Source organism: Acipenser ruthenus, chromosome 23, assembly GCF_902713425.1.
Source record: "Acipenser ruthenus chromosome 23, fAciRut3.2 maternal haplotype, whole genome shotgun sequence".
Taxonomy (NCBI): Eukaryota; Metazoa; Chordata; class Actinopteri; order Acipenseriformes; family Acipenseridae; genus Acipenser; species Acipenser ruthenus.
Genome location: NC_081211.1, coordinates 29,314,709 through 29,342,410, shown reverse-complemented (window position 1 = coordinate 29,342,410; position 27,702 = coordinate 29,314,709). Strand labels below are relative to the sequence as shown.

At 45.2% G+C, this 27,702-nt stretch overlaps 1 protein-coding gene across 2 annotated transcripts in view; it reads right to left on the bottom strand.

Moving 5' to 3' along the window:
- Positions 1 to 27,702, bottom strand: part of LOC117413046 (slit homolog 3 protein-like) — a 101,903-nt gene that overhangs the window by 33,063 nt on the left and 41,138 nt on the right. For both annotated transcript variants that reach the window (XM_058997193.1, XM_058997194.1), the window contains exons 5-6: positions 9,475 to 9,546; positions 4,106 to 4,177 (exon numbers count right to left, since the gene is read on the bottom strand). In XM_058997193.1, the coding sequence (XP_058853176.1) occupies positions 4,106 to 4,177; positions 9,475 to 9,546 (144 nt within the window). The remainder of the gene's footprint in view (positions 1 to 4,105; positions 4,178 to 9,474; positions 9,547 to 27,702) is intronic.

The following is a 27,702-nucleotide window of genomic DNA, read 5'->3' as shown; positions in this document are numbered from 1 at the left end:
AAAGAAACTGCTTGACAAAGCTGTTTAACAAAACCCCTGTGGAGAGCACAGCTAACTGGAAGTGAATGTGAAGAGCTGAAGAGGTGCTTGTTGCACAACTTTAAGAAATTAGTAATGAGAGCAGGGGACCATTTAACAAAGCCAGATTTGTATTTATTTATGTATTTATTATTTATTTATTACTTCCATTTAAATTTAGCCAGGTCGCTTTTTTCCTGATGTATTTTGAATATGGACTTGTCCACATTATCTAGAAAGTTATATACCACTGGGTGTACAGTATCTTCTGATTTTAGCCTGAGCCAGCAAGACCTATACAGGACCTGAGAGCCATCACATTGAATAGAGAACTCAGCAAAGGGAATTGCAATCAGTAACACAGAGAAGCCAGCAGCAGAACCACAGAGCCAGCAAAATGACCATTAAACAGCTGACTCTCAGGACCCCGGTGAGCGTATTGCAACTTATAAATAAGAAATAAGAAAAGACTGAATGGCAGCACTGCATGCCTCTCCCCCTCCCTCCCTCTCTCTCTCTCTCTCTCTCTGTATCTCTCTCTCTCTCTCTTCCCCACGCTCCAGCCAGTGCTGTAGCTCTCGTAAATGTATCAGCTAAACGCGGAACTGAGATTGATTCGTCCCACCGGAGACAGGCTGGTGTTGGAAATTAAAAATGCATGGGATCTGTGATGAAAGCTCATTGCAGAGCCTGGCCAGGGCAGAGCAGCAAGAGGAGAGAAGAGGAGCAGCACTGTACTGCTGCCAAATGCACACGCACACACACACACTGAGAAGAGCTGTACTGCTACCAAGCACACACACACACACACATGCACACACACACACACGCACAGACACGCGCACACACACACTCACACACACACACACAAGAGCTGTACTGCTACCAAACACACACACATGCACACACACACACACACTGAGAAGAGCTGTACTGCTACCAAGCACACACACACACACACACATGCACACACACACACACGCACAGACACGCGCACACACACACTCACCCAAGAGCTGTACTGCTACCAAACACACACACATGCACACACACACATACACACACACACACACACACACACACACACACACACGTCTCTTTCCTTCTTGAGAGAAACAGCACCTGTACTGTACAGCGGCCCGGCGGGTGATCTGTATGGCAAACAGGGTTCAAGGGAAGCTTGCAGCTGAAGCGTCCATGAGAGAACGTAACGAGACTGTCTGAAGCACACAGCAGGTTTACTATTGGATTAAACATGATTTCACTTAAAGGTGCTATACACTGAAGCTGAAGTACGTGATTATTGTGGTGTAGCTGTTATAAATCAACTATACTTTCCTAAACAATATTCAGGATCCTTTTTGTGAAAAAAAAGGAAACATATTTCCTTCAATGTGCAGGACATTTCAGTGTGGTGCCTGAGCTTACAAAACAGGTATATGGAAATCATGGCTATATTTGAGTCATTCGAACAAAAAAAACACAATACTGCAGTAGTGACGTCAGATTGGCATATTCCTCTAGAGGCTTATACTTGACCTTTGACCCATATTTGACTCCGGTGCCCCGGACCACTTTCAAACAAAATGTCTCATTTTCAATCACTCGACAGCACCCACAGTTTGTGGTTTTTAGGCACTTTTAACAAATCTGTCTCTGTGAAGCTTTACAATCATCCTCCACCAACGGCAGCACCAACCAAGCGAACGAGACAAATAATCTTCGTCTCTGACAGCGACTAAAAAAATAAAATAAAAACCATACCCCACTGAAACACATTTTCCTTAAAAATACATTATTTTTTGCAGTATCTACCCAGTTTAATTCACCATTCCTGAATTATCAAAAAGAAAACGATATTTAATAATGACTTCTGTTATTATTATTCATTAAATTCACTTGCAATTTGAACTTTAACACCCGTTTATTGTCTTTATTTTTTATCACAGATAATATCCATGTATTGCAAAAAAATAACAGATGGGCTTCAGTGAGTTACAGGAAAATAATTCCACCTGGGGTTTCTGTGACAGTTTATAAAGTACTCGACCTGACTGTCTCGTAGTTTATGACGTCACAGAAACCCGAAATGGAATTGCTTTCCTGTAACTCACTGAAGCCCGTCTATTACTCTCTATATATACCAGGGTAATGTTTTGTAAGGGTAACCCCCCCGCCCCCCAACCTACAGCACTGAACTGATACTATACCCCGAGACAGGACCGAGCGGGTTCAAGAAACAGGGGGCGCTACTTCTTTGTTTCATTGTAAGACTATTAGGCGCTGTTATCCGCATTGAAGTAAGATGTGCTTGTCCTTCCTCTCTCTGAACACTAGGGGGCAGAGGGGCACAGCAGGGTGCCCATGCTATAATGCTGGGGGTCCCCATCTCCTCTCCAGCAGCAGAGACAATGGCTGAGCTGTGCTCTGCGCTACTTCACAATCACGAGCCCGTCCTCATTGTGTCTGCTGGACTGTAATGCAGTGCCCCTGCAAATCCAAGACTGCGACGGCCACAAGGCACCCCCGCCCTCAACTGAATCTCAAGACAGCCCCTGGAAGACCACAAGAGATGCCACTCTCTTCAACAACGCGCTCTTATAAGCAGGGTGTGAGACGGGCCGTGTTTCCTCAGCTCATTTTAAAAGATCACACAATGGCAGGAAGGAATGAAGAAAGGCAGTGTACCCCCCAGGCTGGTCCCTCGTTAGCACAGTGTACCCCCCACCCCCCCCGAGGGCACAATCGATCCTTCAGTGAGTCTGTCACTCACAGCTACAATCCCACGCACTGCTATGGGTGTAAAACGCACAGCTTCCCAACTTGTGTTACTTCCATTACTTTCATCGCCTCCTTCTGTGAGCTTGGAGTATTAACCTAATCTGACATCACTCTTTTTAGACGGAAGGTTCTGCTCATTTGTGGCAGTCTTGACACCCGGGAGCCCTCATTGACACCCTGAACACTCCCTAGAGTCATGAAGTGAGTCCAGATTACAGACTCTGCCAGTGACGAGTCAGTGCTCCAGAGGATCGAGCTCATGCTCTACAGTATGTCATCCTGAAAGTGAATACCTGAAGCCTTCACACATCAAATCAACCCCTAAAAAGACTCCTTATTCGCTACAGTTGTAGAAATACATTCATCGCTGAACTAGGCATTGCAATAAAGACTGCGCACACTTGTTGTATATTTTCAGTAGGTTTTGCTTCCTCAAGGTTTTACCCCTTGTCCCGTCTGTTTGCCACATCATTAATGTGGCTTCACATCATGCCACATTAATCTTCAGGCATTCTATAAATAACTCAGTTATCCAGGTTGACATCCACCTTCTATTTTCATGACTTTGAACTGTTTTGTTATAGATTTCATCTGGAAATGTTATTGGAGCATTAGGAGACAGTTCACATGTTAAACAGGCAAACAGATTATTCCTTTATAAATATTTGATCAGTGTCATAATAAACGACCACATATCCCTCCAGTTGTGTCAGTACAGGTTAATCAAGCAGACCTCTCGAAAGCATTCAGGGTACACTCTCTATGCAGCTATAGATAGAGGGGTGCTGGTGGTAGCGAGGGATTGAGGGGTAGTTAATGTGACCTACTGAGCTAAAGACACCATCCCATATACACTCACTCACTCACATCCACACACTTCTGGTATCGCACATCCAAACTGAAAAGCAACTGCAGCATTATTTCAAATCCAGTTACCTTGACCTTCTCCATCGCTGCAAATATGTGGAAAAAAGTGGCGGTCACCTGTTTACACACGCCAAGACAAAAACATTAGACCTGGCAGTCCTATAGAAACCCTTGAAAGTATTCTACACAGCGCACTTATGGTTACACCAGCACCTACCATCGTTTTAAAACTGGACTATACTATTTTGTGTTAAGAAATACAATTTAGTTTTTATTAAAAAAAATTTCATTTAAATGTTTTTTTTTTTGTTTTTTTAAATTGGGACTGACTAAAACAAGGCTTTAAAATCTCCAAAATGACTAAAACAAGAACTAAAACAAACATTCTTATTAAAAATCAAACAAACGAAGGAACGAACAACAGTCAGTGTTCACTCACAGAATCTCCAGGTCCCGCAGGGCTCTGAAGGCACCATCTTCAATGCAGCTGATGCGGTTGCTGTCCAGTTGCCTGCGAAGGAGAGACAGGAGTGAGAACGCTGGGTCATACAGAACGAAGGGAGGATGGTCGTCACGGTGTCACCTCCGCCAGCCACAGCCAGACTCAAGCCCAGCCCAGCCCAGCCCGAAACAGGCTAGTGTGGTCTTCCTGACTGCAGCCCATCCCCTCCTTCCCCCGGTCGCTGTGAGAGAGAGTGAGCATGACGAGGGCGAGCTCACAGCCCACCCCGGCTGTCAGCTCTCTGGAAATATTAATTGCATTTTCTCTCTCCCTCTCTCCCTCCCTCTCTCTCTCCCTCCCTCTCTCTTTTCTTTTTTTAAAGACAGAAAGGGAGTAATTTCATTACATTAGAGCATCCAATCCATTACAAGCTTTTACAAGCTCTGTCACTGAAACAATTTCATTAAAGAAGAGGGCGTCTAAATCATTGGAGGTCACAGAGGTGCCCTCCCAGACTCACAGCAGTAGTTCTTCTTCCTATTTATTTCCTTCTTCTTAGGCCTACATACCCACCCCCCCCCCCCCCACATGCAGGCAAGACATGCAAGCTGAGTGTTTGCATTGTGTTCCTAATTAGTTTATCCTGGGGGGCCTGAGCGACTTAATGTCCCTGCAACCGCGGGCAGGCTTTCACATCTGCCTGGCCAATTTGATTTCCCAACACGGCTATTTTATTTAGTGATCGTGAAAGTCATTTCCAGTTGACAGCTGTTTCTGAGGTGAAGGCTGTTATACTGGGTCAGCCCCAGCCTCATTGTAAACCAACTGGGCGAACAGCACCAAAAAATAAATAAACAAATAAAATAACATTTTAAAAAAATCGGTATTACATTTGCAGTCTGTCTCGCCTGACTGTGTATTTGTTTTGTGTTGGGGGTGACGCGACTCAGGAAGGAAACACAGAGTAAAGTCATCACATTATAATTGTTGTTATTTCTGTGAGAGAGAGAGAGAGAGAGAGAGCTGGAGGTGCAGAGGTCTGGGTTGCTGGTGTGACAGGGGATAGCTCAATGCATTGATCCCTGGGACAGGTCAGAAATACTGGTGTTATTACAGTCATTGCAGTTCCAAAAATGTTTTTACAAGACTGGTCCTGCGGGCTAGTTTGAGATTTGTCAGTGAAGGGTGACAGTGGACAGGGAGTGGAGACGTGAATCCCAAATTAAAATCCTCAAATCTAATTGCATAGGCCCTTAATCATCCGCGGCACCAAATGCCAGTGACAGTTTGATGCCTCTGCTTTGCCAGTCTTCCATCTGGAAGGCTTCCAGACAGAACGACGGGCTCCACCCAGAACTGTGGCTGTAGAAATGCCATTAACTGGTTATCTACAAGGATGAGCGATTGTGTGGATATGAAAAGGTACATAACCTTCCAAGCATTCGTGTCTGTGCATTGCTGCTTTGTGTGGAGCAATCTCGCAGGAGCTCATCTGTTATTTTATCAGCCTGTTTAAAAAGACAGAGAGGGGGGAAGAATACAAATAAACACCAAAGTAACGAAAAGCCACGGAAAGAAAAAAAAAGAGACTCGTCCGATAAAAAGATTTAAGTTGGTAGACATTTTATTATCTCAATAAATATTGATCTGATTTGCCTGCCTTTTGATTTATAAAGTCATGAGGTTTAACTCCCAGCTCTGGTGAAATCCTGCCCTGGGACCTGAAGTCCAGCCTTGGAGATGGAGCGGGCTTCTCAGCTATGCTAGCTGGACCCATGTGTTGTGTAGTGAAGAGCTTGTGCCAGAGGATGTTTGATCGGCTGGCAGAGGGTACCTCCGCAGGAGCAGGATGCTTGAGGAGCGATGGCTTGATGTGTGAATCGATAAAGGCTAAAGCCTTTCAGAGACCCGACTGCCATCTGCAACAACCAACAGTGAGTGACTGCGCCTCTCGCCGATCATTCTGAGCAAGGTAGCGTGAAGCTGCAGGGCTGTTTATGAGTCTTGTGACTGCCACTCCAGAGAGGCAATCACACGGGCACCCAGTCAGGGAGCTCACTGGGAAACGAGGAGCTTGATTCACTCAGCAAGACCCCGACTCGTTCCTTTTCACGAGGGCTTCCTGGAATACCCAGGTGCAGACTGAAAGCTATTAGCCTGTGAAGCTTGTGCTGTGACTCATGAAGGATCTCGTCAGCATATTACGATGCCTGTCCTGGCACCTACGCACAGGCGTCCAGTAAGTAAAGCTGGGAGACTTGATTTAGAAATTCTGCTTGGAAGAGACTTTGTTTGCAGCATACTGTAAAGTCCCTCTGTACAACAGATAGATAGATAGATAGATAGATAGATAGATAGATAGATAGATAGATAGATAGACAGATAGATAGATTAGTAGGCTCACAGATACAAAATCAATATTATAACTAAATAAAACATAATTGAAACACGCAGCTTGGCAAACCAATTTAAAGACCTAAAGCTCTGGGGGGCATTGCTCTCCTTTTCCCCCATCATCCCTGCCTGTGGGGAAGCTGCAAAGCCGGGGGTTCTCTTTGCTTCCCCAGTAAAAAGAAGCCGGGTGAGCGGGCAGGGCCGAGCCAGAGACAGAGCCGCTGGGACGGGGAGGGAGCGGCTGCTGTTTACAGAGTCTATTCTTCTCATGGGGCCGGGTTTGAATTCCACGGCTCAGGGCTGTTGTTTCGTGCACATAGCAGCCCAGTGACCCACACCGGAGCGGAAGAATAACTCTGCGCAAAAAGGATTGCATTAAACGTAATGAAGCAAATGACAAAATCAATAAACCCGCAGTAACGACCCTGGTGTGCTGGTGATGGCGGGCAGGAGTAATTAAACCTGCCGTCACCTCCCTGTGATATACTGCCCCTCTGAAAGCTCTAAATGGGGATCAGACACCAGCTGCCTTGCGGCTCTATCTGACTCTCCCTTTCCTTCATTTACACCTTGGTGTCATCGTAACAAGCTTTAAAATCATTAGGCAAGGTCAGAAATGTCTGCAGCTTCAGTTCCCTGCATTTATTTGAGATAAATGTAGTGCCTCTAAACCCGTCAGAGTGACAATGCTGGAGACATCCACTCTCTTGATCTCAAGTTCAGCAGCAGTGTTTGTAGTCAGGCACGGCCTGGGAGGGAGCCCACCAATAAACATTGGTAATCTGGACCCTGAAAGGCCAGTATAATAACCCCATTGCACCACCTTCACTCTGCAATCCCCTCGCTGACCAGAGAACAGGTGCAGCATGGTTCAACACTTCCCAGGAACAGAACGGGATCCAACAGACACTGAACGATAATCTTACCAATGCTTCAGAGAAGCTGTTAGGAGTGCAGAGCACAAGCAAAGCACCCAACAGTGAATCCAAAAATTCTCAATTCAGAGCGTCAGTCACCCTTTAGTTTTTCTGATTACATTCCATAAAACAGCAGTCTTGTAATCGGATCACTAAAAGCTGTTGCAGCCAGGAGATTGATCTCAGATCCAGAGGCTGCTCATTCCATTGTGTGCGGCCCATACACTGTACCAGCCAGCACCAAGCACACCACGTTCAAACATACAGGCACAGCATTAATCCTCGTTTTAAATACCTCTCCTGGTGGGTAACAGGTGGGAAACGCTCTCTAAAAGGCTTACTGGGGTATACCACCATAAAACACTATCAAAATTAAGCACAGAGAATGCATGGTAAACTACAGGCAAGCATGGTAAACTAAAGGCAAGCATGGTAAACTACAGGCAAGCAGGTTAAGCAGGGATGGCATCAACACATCTAACCACAGTAAAAGTTAAAGCCACAAAAATGACTGCGCAATGTGCAAGACATTTCCAGTGCCTCATTCTGAGGATGTGTTGCAACTCACGTCAATGTGCTGTTACTGCAATGCAGTGTCCTCTTGGCACACACGGGGTTAAGCAGCCTGTTTGCATTGCGACAGACACAGCGGATACCTCACAGCTCATCTGAGAGGCTCTGCACTATCAGGAGAAGCACGGATGTGTCTGCATCGAGGGATTCATTTTCCAAGGGTCAGGGGTGCTGTCTGAGAGCGATCTGATGCTGACGGATTCGTCCTGACTTGACGGTGCTGGTGGTAAGGACGGTGGGGGTTGGTAGCAGCCTTGCACATGACTGTAGTACAAATGCAAATATTATCTTAACCTAAAACAGACACACTCCAGACAGGGAGTCATTTCCAAATAAGATCACTGTTTCTCCGGAGCCAAAAACTGCCAGCAGGAATCCTGAAGCCGCCACACAGAAATTTATTTAGAGATTTTAAAAACGTGAGCTTGCAAGCCTTTACAACAGAATCAACCATCAAAAAATAAAGGAACTAGAATCTGCACTATTCTCCCTGCTCTACAGGTGAGTGTTGGGAATATTGTAAACCCTGGCTGAAGAGGCAGCATTCACAGTAGACAGACAGACAGCCCCATTCCTACAGGACAGGACGGGTGAATAATTCAAACACACAACCACAGCTGGCACGATCTGCAGGGCAATAAAGAATTCTCAGCCCAGTCCGTAAGGGAACATTGTAAAGAAACAACGGGAGGGGAAACGCACTGTACAGTATAATTCATTTTGTTTTATTCTTTTAACTACAAAGACAAGAATATGATTCATTCACAAATACATTCCAGAACATGTTATTAATTATTTCGAAATTACCAAACAGTCTTCAGGGGGCTTGTTTGGGGATAAAGCAGCTTTATGGAATGCAGAGTTTATTTATTTGTTTCAGGCGAGGGAGCCAAACTTATTAAACAGTCACGTAACCGCGTCTTCATTTTGAAGAAATTGCTTCCCAAGAACACGCCAGGCGAGATGTGTTGCTTGCTTCTCAGTAATGGATGGAATGCAGGGGGTGGGTGTTTACTGTATTCTACTTCTACAATCAAGAAGGCAAACAGCAATCCAGCACTTGAGTCAACAAGATACTCCACCTCCCATTCTTCAGCTGTAACCACTGGGCCAGACTCCCTGCCAGTCCTCATCTCAACCCCCTAGGATACAGATCTACAGCTCCAGCCTCATAGCTACATGCCTCTTTGGCCATATTCATTCCCAATCCTTATCATTACTAGGCTAGCCATGCTATTTATAACCATGAGGTCACACTGCCCCCCCAGTCCCTCATCCACGAGGTCACACTGCCCCCCAGTCCCTCGTCCACAAGGTCACACTGCCTCCCAGTCCCTCGTCCATGAGGTCACTTTGCTTCCTTCCCTCTCCCTCTGCTCTAGATCTCAGTACCCTTCAGTCCCTCAGCTCCAGCCCACTTAGCCCTGCCCTTGGTGCCATGTCCCTCTCTGCATGCTTGTAGGATCCCAGTGTGATACTCACAGGTTCTTGACGCTGGTGATCCCACGGAAAGCCTTGCGTGGGACAGCCTGGATCAGGTTCTCACTCAGGTCCCTGTAGAATAAAAAACAGAGAAGACAGAATTCAGGAACAAGGGTGTCGCTGATCATGGGGTTAGCTCTTTAGAGTTAAGGAGCTCAGAAACACTTCATGTTTTTGCAAGGCTTGAAACACTTAAAATGGGATGAAACTGTAACAGCGGTACACCCTTCTTGGTTTTTTTCACTGTGGCACACGTCGTTTTCTGAATGTCTCAACGGTTTCGCTTCATTTTATTAAACCTGTTTTGTTTGTAAATGCTTGCTTGTAAACGTAATTTATAAAAACCAGAATCCAATTACAGCAGGGAGAGAAAATAATAATTGGAAATGGAATATCTTTGCTGTAGCCACAGACTCCCTCTCTCAACCAGACCAGTTAGAAACAATGAGGGATTACTTTTAATTGTGTTAACCTCCATGACCTCAATGCAAGTGACAAACCCACAGGCATGGACCCAAATACCAGACAGCTGAACACAACTCAGTCACTCGCTACTATGACATATTTACAGGCTCTGCCAGTGGCTGTCTTAGTGCGTTATACACAACAGGTTTATTAAAAGGCTCTTGCGTCTAACAAAAAATAAAGTGCTTTTTTGGGAGCAAATCAAGAATTTAGCAGAATTAAATTTGCCTTCAACATCTTACAAGCATTTGTTACTGCCCCATGATATTTCAGTTTATTGCTGGCTGACAACCTCCAACCCCCAAAACACAATCAAAGGCACAATCTGCATGATAATGAAGCGCATGTGGAAGCTTGCAAACACGAGCCCATCAGCTAACTCTTCAAAGACCACATGCTGGTTTAGATGGCATGTGTGTAAAACAGGGGAACTAAGAGAGGATGGCGTGCCCTCTTCTTATTACACGTATTTGTTTTCTTTTATCAGAGCTTTTCATTTGCTTTGCTTTGGTTTTATTAGCTGCAAACCGAGTGCTCCAGATGCCTTGCACAAACTGCAGAGAGAGGTGATGCTTTACGAGGCTCTGTTATTCCACTGGAGTTTGTATTTCTCTTCATAGAAGCGCTTCGAGATGACAGGCATGCTTCATGCTCTTTATCATCGTGGTAAAGTAAGGGGCTGGCAAAAAAAACAAACCCATAAACTAGGGCGGGTGACAGCTTTTTGGAAAGACACATGAACAGATTCTAGCAGTAAAAACAAGGAGATTTTAACAGTAAAACAAGGCGTGGAATTAAAAAAGGAGGCTTGTTGTGTATTCGAATGTACAAGCACACAGCAACCCAGCACTTAAACTCTAAATGCAAGTTACCTCGCCACCACCTCCCATTCCACAGCCATTTCTTGAGAAAAGAGACACCTGCAAAACCTACATCCAGGAGTGTTTTGTGCAATCTGCTGAAAAGATGACTTGAACAACAAGTGCTATTGGGACATGACTACCACATCTAGACTGGCCTTTTTAACCCAGTGCACAATGATAGATGAATAAATCGCAGATATTAAAGAAGGCATGTTCAAAAGGTACAGTCATTCCAATGACTCCAACATGTTACCATGGCTGTCTATTAATCCCCTAAAGGTAAAGCAGACTACTAACAAACAGACAAGGAACAATGCTATCAGATAAAGAGACGTATGCGCTTACACAAACACGCAGACAGACAGACAGACAGACAGACACTCTCTCATACCCACTCACTCCCCATCCTGCATGAACACAAAGCCGAGGGAGTGCATCAGTCTCATGTCAGTGACAATCTGCTTCTAAACTGTATTCATTTTATTTTCCTTTCGCTCTCCTTTCTGTGACTCACAGGACAGCTGCTATAAATCTCCATGCCATCCCCTCTATTGATTCTATTAATGCCTCCTGTGTCCAGACAACCAGGCAGCACTAAAACGTATTAGTGATACAAGCAAAAGAACGCTCCCCAAGCAAAAGAACAGCCTTGGACACGCGAGTGCACGAACGCACAAACACAGAGACAGAGACAGAGACACTGACACACACACACACACACGCACACAGAGACACAGACACACACACACACACACACACGCTCTGTTCCTGGTAACCTGTGGTCACTATACAACACTTCATAAGGAATCCCTGGCTGGCCAGTATTGACATGGCTTGCTGGGAGAGGTGGAGCTGGAGTAGCTGCTGGCTCCCCCACAGCATACACTATCGGTCAGTGCAGTCAGGTCATGGCTCACTCTTGCCCTCAGACCTGGCAAGGGTTATGCTTTGTGTCCCAGCCACTGACGTCCATGTCAATTCAGAAGCAATTTTCCTCGACAGGAGTGATTCAAACTGTCCTGAACTTTAATATCAGGGAGCAGTGTGATAGCCCAGCCCTGCACCATGCTGGAGCTACACCATGGAGAAATAGATACTAAGAGAACTTCAATCTCTGTCAGGCGCAATCTTTCCCTCTCTCTGTTAAAAAAACCAAAACAAAAGCATTACAGAAATGAAACAGGAAAAACAAGCTGAGTTTCGAAAGATAACATGAACGCTCACGCGTTACACTGGCACCCTAAGCACTGTGGGATTGCTTTGCATGCTGTTAAAGCCATTTAACTTTCCACCCTTACTTAGTGTCTTCCATGTACCCCACAGACTCCTTGATTTAATTAACTCCCTGCTTTATGAATACAAACATTGCGCTATTGATCATCCCATGAGCTGATGGGCTTGGTTCATTAGACAGGCCCGTGTTTTAAAGAAAGAGGCTGCGACTAAATCATCAGTAAATGGGCTCAAATGCTCCCCTGGGAGGCCCGAGCTCTCCGCTGAATCTCTCACAGCATTCCCTCAGTGGAACAACGAAACCCCGACCGCATGGAAATTATACATGGAAATACAGAGATATATTGTACTCCCCTTATAAGTATCTATTATGTTTTGTCGATACTTTAATTAAACTGGACAGCTTAATGTGATTTATCCCGATCCATAAGCTTTATGGGTATAAAAGCCTTTTTGGCTCCGGCCCCAAAAAATGTCAAGCAAATTTAGATGAGTTACATAAAAAGAAAATTATATATATTGCTATATATATATATATATCAATGAAGATGCCATTTAGTTATTCGATTACTCATTTTTCCCTATTCTGCAACATAGGTTTTTTTTGTTCTGCACAGAACAAAGATCATTTTTTTATTATTATTTATTGAGTTTTTTTTTAAAAGATACCAATTCATCTTGGTAATGAAGCTTTTATACAGGGAGTGATTGAACTGGTCTGTCTGTCTGTCTGTCTGTCTGTCTGTCTGTCTGTCTGTCTGTAAGCCAAGCCGAGTACAGCGATGCATTCAGTGTAGTATCTAACTGGAAATGTAAAGAATACTCCAGCTATGATGCTAGCTTTACGAATGGAGAACGCAGACCCTGAAATGTACAGTAAACTCCAGCTATGATGCTAGCTTTACGAATGGAGAATGCAGACCCTGAAATGTAAAGTAAACTCCAGCTATGATGCTAGCTTTACGAATGGAGAACGCAGACCCTGAAATGTAAAGTAAACTCCAGCTACGATGCTAGCTTTACGAATGGAGAACGCGGACCCTGAAATGTAAAGTAAACTCCAGCTATGATGCTAGCTTTACGAATGGAGAACGCGGACCCTGAAATGTAAAGTAAACTCCAGCTATGACGCTAGCTTTACGAATGGAGAACGCGGACCCTGAAATGTAAAGTATACTCCAGCTATGATGCTAGCTTTACGAATGGAGAACGCAGACCCTGAAATGTAAAGTAAACTCCAGCTATGATGCTAGCTTTACGAATGGAGAACGCAGACCCTGAAATGCTAGTGGCTGCTGCTTCTCCACATCTCTCAGACTGGCATTGCAGGGACACAAAGCAGCTGACATTGCGGTCTGTGTCTGGCCTGCCCTTTGCGTCTACTTACATCAGGGGTCCCTCTGCGTCGATAAAGACCATTTCAAAAGATTACAAGGGTAGCAAGGACACACTTTGAATTCGTCTCAGCACCGTGACATGTTTCTATGGAAACCTAAAGCCTCACTGATGGAGGCCTGATTAACTCTGAGCAGCAATTACCCGGTGCAAAAAAGGTGGTTGCTGAGGGGGAGATATTTGGGGAGGAAGTCAGGGCAGGCATGACCGATACAATGCAGAAGCAGGCAGCACAGGCTTGCAAGTCTCCATTTCAAGAGCTCCAATCACTGAGCTAATGAAACCCACTGCCTTCCACGCTGCAGCCCTGGGCTTTCTCTAACCACTGAGCTACTCAAACCCACTGCCTTCCACACTGCAGCCTTGCACTTTCTCTAACCACTGAGCTACTCAAACCCACTGCCTTCCACACTGCAGCCCAGCACTCTAACCACTGAGCTACTCAAACCCACTGCCTTCCACACTGCAGCCCAGTGCTTTCTCTAACCATGGAGCTACTCAAACCCACTGCCTTCCACACTGCAGCCCAGCACTCCAACCTCAAAAAAGAGTTTCTGTAAATTGAACCAGCATGCACAAGGCCAGGAGCAGCTGCTTAATGAACCCCACACACCCCACACTGGTGCAATAAACTGATGGACTGTTACATGCTGAGCTCTGTCAATGTGCAGTCTCTCCAGACAGAGCCGCTAAACTGTTCCCTGTGCCTCAGCTGTCTCAGCAGGGCGCCTGGAGAGAAAGACCCTTGATGTGGGGGTCTCGGAGCTTTGGGGGTCAAAGGTATCTTTATACCCCCCCCCCCCCCCCCATAGAACCACATCAACCATCTCTGCTGCCCTCCCGCAGTGTGCTTTGAATCTTGGATACATTTACAACTGTCTGAACAAAACCTCCCGCTCTAATCAGGGGCAGGATCAGAAACTTAAAAAAAAAAAAAAAAAAAAAGCAAAAAGGAGTCAGGCTCATTTTCTTAAAAATGTACAAATGGGAAGCTGTGTAGCATGTGAGGGATTCTGAGTGTGTGTTGAGAGACTAGCAGTGCTGAGAGTTGAGAGACTGGGCTGGCAATGAGGGGAACGTGTCGGATTTGAGAGGCAGTGTGGATAAGCGGTTAGAGCCCAGAAACCAAATCCTGTGGTACAAGATCACAATGTGCAATCGCTCCTTCCATGGCACGGCAGCTAGCAATCATGTATGCACAGGAACACATGCAGGACAGCGAAACCCTTTCTTTACACAATCACATTTCCTCAGTGAGTGAGTCCAGGCTGCTGTTTCGTTGTTATTCTGCTGTATAATTCCTGCACTAATCTCTTTATAATGACTCTAATCCAGTTAGCCACAGTGAATGGCTGCATATCAGGGTAATTGGATAACAACCCCAAACGGGGGGGGGGTTCGGTTAGAGAGGGTGGCACCCTCCTCTCCTGGGGGTCGAGACAACGCCTCTTGCACCCCCCGGCTCTCAGCACTGTGACTGTCTCTTCAGCCACACTCACTGCTCAGCCTAGCTCTGCTATCAGAAATGCTAAAGGAAACTCAGCAATACATTCTGTGACAAACGTTTCCACTAAAAGTCTTTCTCGTCAAGGTCTACATGTTACAAATGATTTTTTGTTACGACCGTTTTAGTATCAATATTAAGATTTAAAAAAAGTGTGTGTTGATATCTGAGAAACCGAGAGAATTTAATTGGACTGAAAACCGTTCAGTTTATGTTTTCCAAGATCATTTGTTTGTGTTCTCGAAGCCCAGTGAGTCCCAGCCTTTGAGAGGTGCTGAATAACAGTCCTGACAGGCTTCAGTGTGGCTGTTTGGAGAGCCGGCTGCAATAGAGAGCGCTGGGCTAACGGTAATTACTTGACATGTCATTTTGTAAAGGCCATCAATTCTCTGAACCTCAGGTAATTAATATGAACTAACAAAACATAAAGCAGAAGCAGCTCACTTCCTTTAAAAAAAGAAAGAGCGGATCAGCTCTCTAGAGGTTCATAACTGTCAGCATGTACCGTGTAAAAACCAAACTCGGGGAGATTAAACAAAATGGAAATGAGGATTCATTATTATTGTTCAACACAGCCACATCGTAACCCTTTCCTTTCCAATCATTAAAAAAGCCTTCAGTGCCAAACCTGCCATGATGAAACACCTAGTCACTGAGACGCGCAAGCAGGGGTCTTCATTTAAAGGAACGGTTTGGTATTTGTGCAGACGCAGTTACAGCAGCCACGGAAGTCTCTTTAGAACCAGTGGCTTTGCAATTCAGCACCTCTCACACTGAAAGCTCTGCTCACGCACGACACATGTCTGCTGTGTGTGTTCAGATCTCTGCAGTGCAGGCTGTGTGCGTGCCGCTGCAGTGCATTCAGTGTACATGTGCATCTGCTGTGGGAAACAATCCCATGACATGTACATACTGTCTGCCCGACACAAAGCCCAGGTGTGCCTGTCCACTCCACACCCTGATACAATCCAAGAGCCACATTATTTTAGTGCTGGGAGAGCGGGTTAGCTCCTGCTCCAACTAGCAAGACAGCAGGCGGCAGACAAACAACGGAGCGCCTTGAGACACAGTAACCATGCACCGCGGGCTCACCAAGCCTCTGTTAAGATCGCAGCTCTGATCTTCATTCAAACAGCAACGCAAACTGAAGTGCAATACCTGTAAAGACTGATTCACATGAAAGACGAAGCTTGAGTTCTACTTCCTTCCACTAGGTGGGGCTCAACAGCTAAGAAAACGCCCTTAAAAGGGGACTCCCAAGACAGCTTTATTGCAGATGATGGGTTAGGTTTTGCAGGCCTCTGCTCCATAAAAAAATGGACAATTTGCACCATATTTTTATTTATAAAAACAGCTAAGTTAACAATTCTCTTGTGATCCTCATTGGTAGATTTATAGAAGTTTACTGCGGTAAACTGTGGTTAAAAACATAGCAAAGTGTATTAAATCACAGTGAAAGTTTAATGAAGGCATGACTAAAACACAAGCAAAAATCACTGAAACTAAAAAAAAAAAAACCCTGGTTAACCACGGAAATTGAGAGTTCATAGTAGAAACAGACTGCACTACTAAGTGTTGTTCCAGGGTATTTTTGCAAGGGTTACTAAAAACCCATTTCATTTGTGAACTGGTTCTGCATGGCTCTAGTCCAGGGCAGTGACGCTGGGCTACTCTGAATGGTGAACAAGGCTCCTTGATTGTGTGTCTGCAGCACTGTGTACTTTCCCAAACGCCACATATTTTAATATACGCTGTACATAGAGATCTAGTGGTGCTGTTCAGCGCTGTGCTTAATTAACCCGGTTGATCGTCTTCCCCTGGCAGTGTCGAGGCGAGCGGAGATGGGCTCTGTGTCCTGATTCCCGTCACAGCCCAGCGGTGAGCAGATCAGTTCAGAGGCAGGCTGGCTGGCTGGCTAATAGGATCACTGCGGGGAGGGGGGCACACCGCTGCTTCCTCTTTATCTCATTACCAGCTTACTGATCACTCAGACAGCAAGGCGAAGCAAGACTCCTGGGTAGAGAGGGGCTGCCGCGGTGTCTGCTGGGAATTAAATGACAGCACGACTGCTATGTGACGCACTGGGGCTTTAAAACCAACAACCTTGCAATCTCTTAATGCTACCTTCAAGGACAAACTAAAAAAAAAAACAGACACACTTTCTAGAACAGTGGCTTGAAAACTGGTTCCAGGAGAATACAGGCAACTTTCCTGTAACAAACCCCAAGTCTCCCCCTTGTGTGCTATACAGTGGCCTGAAATCTAGTCTGAAACCAAGCTCCAAACCACAAGGTGTCTCCGTGTTCCCTTGGCTTTACACTGCCTAGATTACCAGCATGTCTGCAGAGACACAAAAACGTCGATGTGGTTACCAGACCGGGTTCTAGAAGAGTGGAACTCAGTGATAGTTCTAGAACTGCCCTCACGGGTGTCAGAGGGGGTTGGATTAACTGGGCAGTAACACCAGCAGGTCCCAATCTGTCAGCTTCTATTGCTCAGCAATATCATTTAGGTATGGTCTAGTGCAGGATGGGTAACAAATCTAATCGCCCAAAACAAAAGTGGTTTAAATGCCAGCTTTGGACACAAATGTACATTGGCGTAACATCTCCAGTTTGAGATCACTATTTGAAGTAGAATCCGCACTCACGCTGCAGTAGCTTGTTGATTTCCTGGCACTTTCACTGCAGTCAAGCGCACATTTCATACGGGTCTTATCTGCTGCTAACAGATCTGCATCTATACTCTGTCCTTGCAAACACTGATAGCATATCAGTGTTCCTGTCTCCCTGCTCACAGTCGGCTCACCTGGGAGTGTGATAGATGGATACCACACTTCCTCTCCTTTGAGCAAACAAAAAGCACAACTCCCCAGCTCAGTGCTTCCCGTCTAAACATTCCAACAGAAACGCCCCCCTTTTCACTGCCAGTCACTTCCTCTCTTCTGTCGGCTCCTGCCTTCTGTCCCCTCCTTCTCTGTCTCTCCGGCTCCCTCGCTCATATTCCACTTAACCAAGGCGCGATCCTCACATTCAGACTGGAATTTAAAAAGGTGGATACAGAATATGGGGCATATTGCTTAAAAAGTGGTAAAAAATAAAAAATGTGCTATATATATTTTTTTTTTTAGTCTGCAGAAATATATATATATATATATATATATATATATATATATATATATATATATATAATCACAGCTCAGTGGGGATGTGGGCATTATTCCATTCTCTCTTTCAAACTCATTAGAAGGGTCTGGAGAGTATGAGCTTGGACGGTGTGCTGCCATGGCCATGAGATGACTTCATTAATCATGACATCATGCAAATCAGTTGATTTATATGGGCTTCCCGCACGCTTTCGCATGAAAACACATTTAAATAAACAGCACATTCCTTCCCAGAGGCTAGGCGAGTCTCGGAGGAACTACAGTATGCAAGCCCAGAGGGGCTCCGAGTCCGCGGCCAGCGAAGCTCTCTGTGGAGCTGGCTGTCAGTCTGGTACAGCTCTGCTGACCCTGCGACCATACCTGGCTGGCATGCAGTGCTTGGACTGAGAACAAAAACCTCGGAAAATTTGTCATCAAATGAGCTGAACGGATTGTCCAGCCTTGTTAACACCCCTGCATCGCCTGGAATTGAATTCAGCTGAGGCTTCATGTTACTCAGCGTTTTATTCGCTGGCCCATAAATCACAGGATTTTATATGGGGGGGGGGGGGGGGGGGCGACGACGACATCGATGGCTGCTGGTCATCTATGGCATGTGCTTGAAGATGTGTGAAGCCCTTGAGGCAGGAGCATGCAAACGTGTACAATGCAGAACCATTTTGATAGAATAATGAGGTGATATTACTTGTTTTACAAGTGCACGACGGCAATGAAAAAAAATGTTAAAATCCCCCAAGGCTAGCTGGCCATAATATGGTTTGACTCAAGAAGTGTGAGACAGATTTTAGACAGATTTTCTCACAGCAACAAACTATGCGTGTTGCTGTATTTATATCTGGAGGGCTTTGTTTTCCTATGGTACGGAACAGCGTGTCACAGAGAGGAAGTGATTATATATTTTTTTACAGGGTAGCTGTTATTAAATATAAAATAGACCTGTTGCTTTGCTGGGGGTGAAGTTTTAATTTGTACATTTTTACTAGGAGCAGAGCGCAGGAGTACATTCAGAGCAGGAGTAAATTCTCCCCCTGGTCTTTTTCCACAAGTTTTATGGCTTTTGTAACACCTGCATACATAAAAACAATGCTGGAAAGCACCACACATTCCAGAGTGTCTTCTACAAACCACTCAGGCACAGTTCAGATTCACGCTGCAATATCAAGCTGCTGCATCTACACATCATGCTGGGGTTCTGGTATATGGAGCAAGTCCAGGTTACTCAGCACCTCTACTCCAAGCACCATGCTAGACAAGAGCGCTGGGAGATGGGAGTGTGTCCCTAAACTGGATCCAATTCCAAAGAAGACATGCTGCACAAACTCCAGCCAAACACACCCAGCGCATTCCCACTGCAGCGACGGCGAGGGACACAGTGAACTGGAACAACAATCCTTGTACCGAACATTCTGCTTCAGGGAATCGAGATGGCTCGAATTTTAACTTCACGTATCAGGCAGCTCACGTTTTTTAAATGTATTCCACATCTTTAACGGTCACAGCCCATGGTTTGTATTGTGTTTGATTATGGGGAGACGGTAAGAATCCTCATACGGAGTGTGCTGCTCTGAAAATTCAGGAGGACGAAGACACAAGTCCTGTTGTATCAATCTGCTGCTCCTCAGAGCTATGGGATCCCCAAAGCTCTCTGTGCTCTGTGGTAAATGACTGGCCCTCAGATCTCCAGGGGCATTGAATAGAGTGTTCTGTTAGTTCGGTTCTGTTAGTCAGCAAATGAGACGGACACTTGGGTGCTTTGTAAAAATAATGAACTTCCACCATGTCCTGAGGCTTTTGTGCTTTATTCCAGACAGTCCCACCAATTTTGCTAACAAAGTCATTAAAATGGCTCATTTAATTCCAATTTGGGTCCAAAACAATGACAATGTAGAACTGTGAGAGTCACACACACTCTCTCTCTCTCTCTCACGCACACGCACACGCACACGCACACAAACCTTCAGTGCGCTGAGAAGCATAATTCCCTCTTTATTCCTCTGAAACAAAATGGCCGCGACAGGGGGAAAATGGCACTGTTTTCTTTTGCAGTGAGGGAGATGACAGACAGACAGGCTTTTTTTTCTGTTCTGTAAATAAAGGCTGTTCTGTTCCCCACTGGGTTTTCCCCACAGAACCAACTGCAGACCCAGCCAAGTGCATTTCACGCAAACGATTTCATATTGATATCTGTCCACAACTAGTAGCTTCTTTCTGAAAGAGCTTCCTTCTGGACAATACAAAAAAACACACACACCGAGTGTTAAGCCTCGTGAAACCTAGTACGATATACCACACCCCAAGCAGTGACATCTCAAAGTTATTGACGGCACGAGTGGAGACAAACAGTAAATAGTAGAATTATTATTATTATTTTTACAGCTGCTGTAGTACACAGTTTCAGCTCCTAGCTTCGTAAAGCAGCAATGCCACAGAGTTTACCAAACAGAGATTACAGAAGGGGAGTCTTGAGCAGGGATGAGTTTCTGATTGGCACTGGAAGGCTGATCTTGTCATCTTAGGATGGGCGGGTTTTAAATGTTGCCAGATTACACTTGTGTTTTGCTTTTCATCTCCAGGTTGAAAGATAACTCTGTACTTCGTCACTTGGCTGTCGTACAGATACAAAGCTGAAAAAGAACAGAGAGTTTGTTTCTGTTCTCATTCTGGTTGTTTTTGAGGTCTTGTTAACAATCCAACCCCAATCAAAAGGCAGAAGCTTCCAGAATTCAAAACAAGAGATGGCATGTGCCAACTTGGGCAGGCTGTCGCAATGCTGGGTAATTATTATCTGATTTGTAATTGGAGGAAGAAAGATTTAGAAAATACCACTCCCCAGAAGAAACAACACACACACACACACTCAAAACAGACAGGCCTCTGGCTCTGTGCGCCTCTGTTTGGGTTTCATCACACTGTCACTATCAGTCGATCAAGTAACAAAAAGAACTTGGAAATGGAATTTAGTTTCAAGTGGGAAACGGTTTGAAAAACCTTTGGGAGAAAAAACTGCTGCATTTTAGCTACCCGCTTCATAAAATGAATCACAATAAAAAGCTGTAGACTTAACACAGCGAGTACGACTACGAGTTCATCTGTTTCTAAATCAACGCTATCAATTACCTCTGCCCTTCAATACCACATGTTTTCAATTGCACTCAGTGGTTTCGCTGTGTCCGCTAGTAACTGCATGGAGTTTGTTTAATGCCAGTACCTCTCAGGACCCACATGGAGATGATCAGAAGGTTCCCACACACCTCACTGAAGCTTTCCAGCTCGAGTAACTAAATAAAAACAGCATTCTGTTCTCCTGCGACACCCCTCGAAGGGCCCAGAGTTACTTCACAGCGTAGCAGTGCTGTGAATCAGGGCTGGGGTTTGGAACAGTCTAGAGTTTGCAGTCTCCACAAAAATCAGGAAGTTTAGCAATGTATTTACTGCCTGGTTGGTCCTTCCTTTGTACTCTAGTTGCACCACAACATTTGTAAAGAATACTTTTCAGAAATTGAGGTGCTTTGCAGAAGACCTGACACAGACACCACTGCCCTGAAAGTATGCTAAACCCTTCCCCATGAAGGACGCCTGTTTTAAATTTAAAACACCCCCTTTCTTTGGGCGTACAATTTAGCCGAGAGGAAATTCGAACCAGCTGACGCTTATAAATCTTACCCTTTTTTCTTATTTTTACTGCGTGAGTTTACTTTTTCTTTCTTTCTCTCCCCCCCCAACATATATACATATGCGAGCAAAAACCAAGTTTGTTTTTTATGATTGATTCGTCAGGCAGGAGGTAGAAATTAAAAGCTGACGTTTATGGCTCAAAAAAGCAAACAAACATAACAAATAAAAAAAAATAAAATAAATAAATAAATAAAAACCTGAAATGAATTATAATTTTCTTTTTGTGTCTGCCGTGCCACTGCCTAAAAAGCAAACCGCACGTTTTGAATGTGTGTGGGATTGTGAAAGCTTGCTTTTCCACATGCATCTCCTGTGTGGTTAGAAAGCCGCTGGTGGTTTCTGTGCTGATGGAAGGAGCAGTGCTGTGTGACGCATTGCTATTACAGATACCCGGTCAGCGAGGTGAGAGGAGGGGAAGAGCTCTAGAACCACGGCTGCAGACGAGCCCGGCTCTTTTGCATAGCGGGTAAGATGCTCGCTTGCGGTGTGCGGGGTCACCCCTCCCGGTTACACCTGCATTTTGCCTTTTTAAAATCATTATACGATACCCACCTAGTCATCTTTTTTGGACATGCAGTACGTGCCTCACTCTAAACACTTCGCAAATACTTAAAAACACTAAGAAATAATTGTGTGCTGTGAATAATACTTGCTTTGGCTTGTTTATTACGAAAGTGCGAAGCAGATACTGTACCTCGGATAGAAGAGGATTTATCTTCTTGAAGAACCTTGACGAATGTCGAAACAATGGTCTAGCAGACAGAGAGAGATACCAGTAATCATACCTCACCCTTTAAACTGCAGGTGTGGTTGAGACAGCAGATTCAATTGGAGTGTGTCAAACACTTTTATATAAATCTAACAAGGTAAACCTAGTCCCTACAGGGATTTCCACAGGTGTTGTATTGCACATCCCAAATTGAACTGCTCTTCCACATGCTTTAGGCTTATGAAAAACACATTCTTAACACAATCTCAATAATAATAATGAGTTATGCAAATGACATGCCCAAAAACGGTGCTGCCAAATACTGTCTATAACCTCCCCTCCCATCTTCTCACAGTGGAACGCTTTCAGTCTAATGCCACCTGGACCACTGAGGTTCATTCCTCCTCACCAGGAAATCATTTGGGGGTGAGACTGGCCACCTCTTACCAGCCATCGGTTTTTGTTTACGTAACAAGTACAAAGTTAAAAAGGCTTCCAAATCTTTTGATTATTTAAGTGCGTGTCTGTGCTTTTAAATAGCCCATATTTGCACAGTAAGGTCTGTGATTGCAAATTAGTTTTACTGCAAGCCCTTGCATTAGCTCAGTGGGAGGCCATATCCTGGAGGCTTCCTCCTGTAGGATCAACTGCCTTTCTCAGCAATCAACTAGAGCGGCCCTGCAAGCTCCGATGCTTGCTCTTCAGCACTGCTCGGCTCTGCTTTGGTCTTACATCTGCACGGAGTTAGGGAGCCGAGCCCCGTGTGTCCTGAAGGGGGGGATCTGCTCCATCTGGTGGCCTCTCCCCAAATGCAGCTGAAACACTAAATCATTTGACGGTCTCTGTCAGAAGCTGTTTCTGTTAATGCTGTCCGTCATTACCTCAAACCGCTCGCAGTCCTGACTGTGATTTACTCATTCAGACCCGGATCAAACCATGGTGTGAGTCTGACCATGTAATCAATTAGAGTTGTTCCAATACCATGGGCATTTATCCAGTAGCCTTCTAATCCCAGAAATAATAACGCAGAAGTAGAGCATTTTCACAGCGACCTGAGCTACGAAGCAAAGGTTGTTTAATGGAGTTGCGGTCCTGTGGTCAGTGACGGGGAGGAGAGTAATAAAACTACAAGCATGAGTCATGCCTCTGGTGTCACACCAGAAAGCATTTGAGGTTTCAGCAGAAGAATACGCAAGGGGCAGTCAACCAAACAGGTCTTTGAACTTCTGAAAGCATGCCCTGCTTTTAGGGCACCAGGGAATCAGCCATGTAAAACATACACTACCGGTGAAGTACTAGTAAAGCTACATACAATAGCTTTACTCACAAGCTGAGAACTCTACACAGAGGGCCAGTACTGTGCCCATATGGCAACAGCCCACTTAGTGTTATTCAATAGGCTCGGATACTAGGATTAAAAGTAGTGGCAGTGCATGTATCCAGGGGAGTACCTTCCCAAGATGGCTATTCACAAAGGCCTGCAAAATCCTTAGAGCAGAACTAAGGAAGGAACCGGCAAACAAGGATGACATCATTGGAACTACAAACAAACATGGGGAAAAAAAAGCTAATTCACAATGGCAATGCTTTATAGTGGACTGCACCAGGGCTGTAGGGTTCGTTCTGGGCGTTGCTATGACTTTGGAAAGGCTACCCCACACTAACGACAAGACGACACAGACTCAGGAAATAGGAGGTGAAACCGTTTTGCCAAGTCTGTAATCCTCGGTAATTACCAATATGAAAGCTGTTATTTATTTATTGCTGTTAAATGCCAATGAAGAAATGGAAAATCACTTTTTTTTTCATGCATTATTTTTGCGGAGACGAGGACGTGGCTCACAAATGTTTCAAAGGATTAGGAGGGTGGTTGTTAGCTAATTGACAGACCGTTGACATTTAATATATGTTTAGTGTCTCCAGTGGCTTATTATAGCACAAATCAAGTGAATGAGCGTCTCGCTCTGAAATACCAGCGGTTGCCATCGTGCTGCCTGGTGTATCTCAGTGGGTCTCGCTGCGATAGCGTGAGTGACTCTGTCCAGGTGGAATAGCCAGACTGGGACAGGCAGCCCCAGTCCAGAGGCCAGCCCTTGATTGGCTGTGAGCTGACCTTTGCCGCTAGCTACACATTTCACAAATGACTGCCTGCCAGCGTCTCCAGCTCCTCTGACAGTAGATTGATTATTTTATACAGAGCCGGCTCCTTGTGTGTCCCTCAACTGGGAAAGAAAAACAAGAACAAGTCGGAATAGCTGCAGACAATGGCAGCCTTGAAATGCTGTGCAATTATCCAGTTACGACATGCTTCGGATTCATGGACTGCCTCAACGCAAGGGCGCAAACCTTTTCTTTCTGCAGGCTTGGATTGTCTAGCGTTCCACGCTATAAATCTTTCAGACCCGTCAACAAAGAAGAAAGTTCGCAGGAAACAAAAGGAAAGTGCTTTTTAGGTCAAACATGTACAGGAAACACACGTTACTATACAATTGATACAATCTTTAACCACTCACAGTGATTCATTATTAATATTCCACCCCCCTTCCTGAAAAGATGCAAAAGTTACAGACGCTGAAATGAAGTTGCATTGTCCAGTTCGGTTCTTTGCTGAATTTTGTTGAGCTTTGTATCTGATGGGTTTTGGGTTGTAGATGTTCACTTTCCCCTCTTAGATTCTACCCTTTAAAAGGCGAGTGAGCCACTCAAATAAACGGTTCTTTATACCCAGTGTCTACTCCAGATTAAAAGGCAGATCAACGATCATAAACCTGACGCTCTACCGGCTATTCATATACAAAAGACTCACCGTCATTTGATTAAGGACACCCCAAGAAAATGAAAAAGTCTACACTTGAATATCTGGTGTGGAGGAATGAAGTTGCTGTTAAAGTTATGATAACACAAACCCAGCACAGATTTGTTTGCTTTATTGCTTCACCCGTCAGGAATGCAAAGCAGGCAGAGGTTTTATTTGAAGCATCTCAGAGCTCTCCTCATGCGGCAGCCTAACTGGAGCAGGGGAGATGGCAGCCACACCTTCGGCTGTTTATCAATCGAGTGCCCGAGTGAGCTTCCCCAGCTCGGGGGGCCTTGCATGCAGAGCGAGTAAAGCACAATTATTATTATTATTATTATTATTTATTTCTTAGCAGACGCCCTTATCCAGGGCGACTTACAATTGTTACAAGATATCACATTATTTTTACATACAATTACCCATTTATACAGTTGGGTTTTTACTGGAGCAATCTAGGTAAAGTACCTTGCTCAAGGGTACAACAGCAGTGTCCCCCACTGGGGATTGAACCCACAACCCTCCGGAGAGGGAGACCCCCTGAACTGGAGCCTTGCATGCAGAGCGAGTAAAGAGAGGGGGACCCCCTGAACTGGAGCCTTGCATGCAGAGAGAGTAAAGAGAGGGAGACCCCCTGAACTGGAGGCTTGCATGCAGAGAGAGTAAAGAGAGCGGGACCCCCTGAACTGGAGACTTGCATGCAGAGCGAGTAAAGAGAGGGGGACCCCCTGAACTGGAGCCTTGCATGCAGAGAGAGTAAAAAGAGGGAGAACCCCTGAACTGGAGCCTTGCATGCAGAGCGAGTAAAGAGAGGGGGACCCCCTGAACTGGAGCCTTGCATGCAGAGAGAGTAAAGAGAGGGAGAACCCCTGAACTGGAGCCTTGCATGCAGAGCAAGTAAAGAGAGCAGGACCCCCTGAACTGAAGCCTTGCATGCAGAGAGAGTAAAGAGAGGGAGACCCCCTGAACTGGAGGCTTGCATGCAGAGTGAGTAAAGAAAGGGGGACCCCCTGAACTGAAGCCTTGCATGCAGAGAGAGTAAAGAGAGGGAGACCCCCTGAACTGGAGGCTTGCATGCAGAGCGAGTAAAGAGAGGGGGGACCCCCTGAACTGGAGCCAACACAAGCAGCCTCACAAAGAGCCCTCTGGTGGCAGAGCTCAGGAAACTTTTTTTAATGGACGTGTACTGAACTCTCAGAGGACACTCAACCGTGGGTAACGACCTGGCACGCTTCCACCTCCTCCCCCCTGAACAAGCACCTCCGCACAATGAGGGGAGGAACAATAATCACTTCTGACAAGGGACAAATGTCTGGCTCCAAGTGCCATGCTGGTGAACTGAAGGGGATTTGGGAACAGTTCGCTTGATGCAATTACGCCTCATTTACCTTCGAGGTCACCGCACCGTTTCCAAACTGTTTGATGTTAGCATTGGACCCGCATTGCCAATTTTTAAACACTTGAAAGGCAGGCTCTGAAGTGTGTCTGAGGCCAATCCGTTAAAGCGCGCCAGTGGTATTAAAGACAAATTGTATAAACACCTGTCCAACTGAGAATGGGGTTTCTGAATCACTAACATTAAAAAACACAGCATGAATACACACTCCCTTGATTGGCACAACACTGATGAAGGCATGAACCAAAGTGTTTGTCTACTTGTAGTTACCCTTTTCATTTTCTTAAAGCACTCATGTTTTAAAAACATATTCTGTGAGATGGTATCTCCTGTTGATGTTAGCTAGAATTGTATAAATGTTACATTTTAGCCTTAAGCCTGTATCTGTCTCTCTTATCTCCAGAAAGCATGGTGCATTTCTGTTTTCCCTGTGCTTTAATTGACAGCAAAAGCTGTTTTAACTTAAGGAAAAGCGTTGCATGCCAAGAGGTCTGTGATTCCCATCTATAGTGCCGAGAGGCAGCCAGGATCACTTGCAGAGATAAGCGTGGTGTGGGTAGGTGTGGCAAAGTGGTTAACAGTGTGCAGGTGCAGGAATGCAGCAGGGATCAACGAACAGTCAGACAACGATAGTCCAGGTGCAATGATATTTTATTTGTAAATCCAAAGTCTGATGACAAAAACGTCAGTAAACAATAAAAATGAGAACCCTAAAAATGAACTGTCTGGCCATCCAGTCCAGGGCACTCTGTTCCCTTTACACAGCGCCTTCACAGGTCGGGAGAGAGATTTATCACCGAGAATCATTCTGTCTCTGTCACAGTAGGTTATTATGTTTTTGAAATGCTAGTCTCTCCCCAGTGTGCTGGGAGAAGGCAGCTCTGTAGCTGGGCCCTTTGCCCCGTGATCAGCGTGTCGAATCAATCAGATGATCTTGAGGATCTAAAGACGGCTGGGACTGGGACATTCTTTAGCCAGATTACAAGAGAAACAGAAATCTGTGAAGGCCTCCTATTCTGGGGATGAAG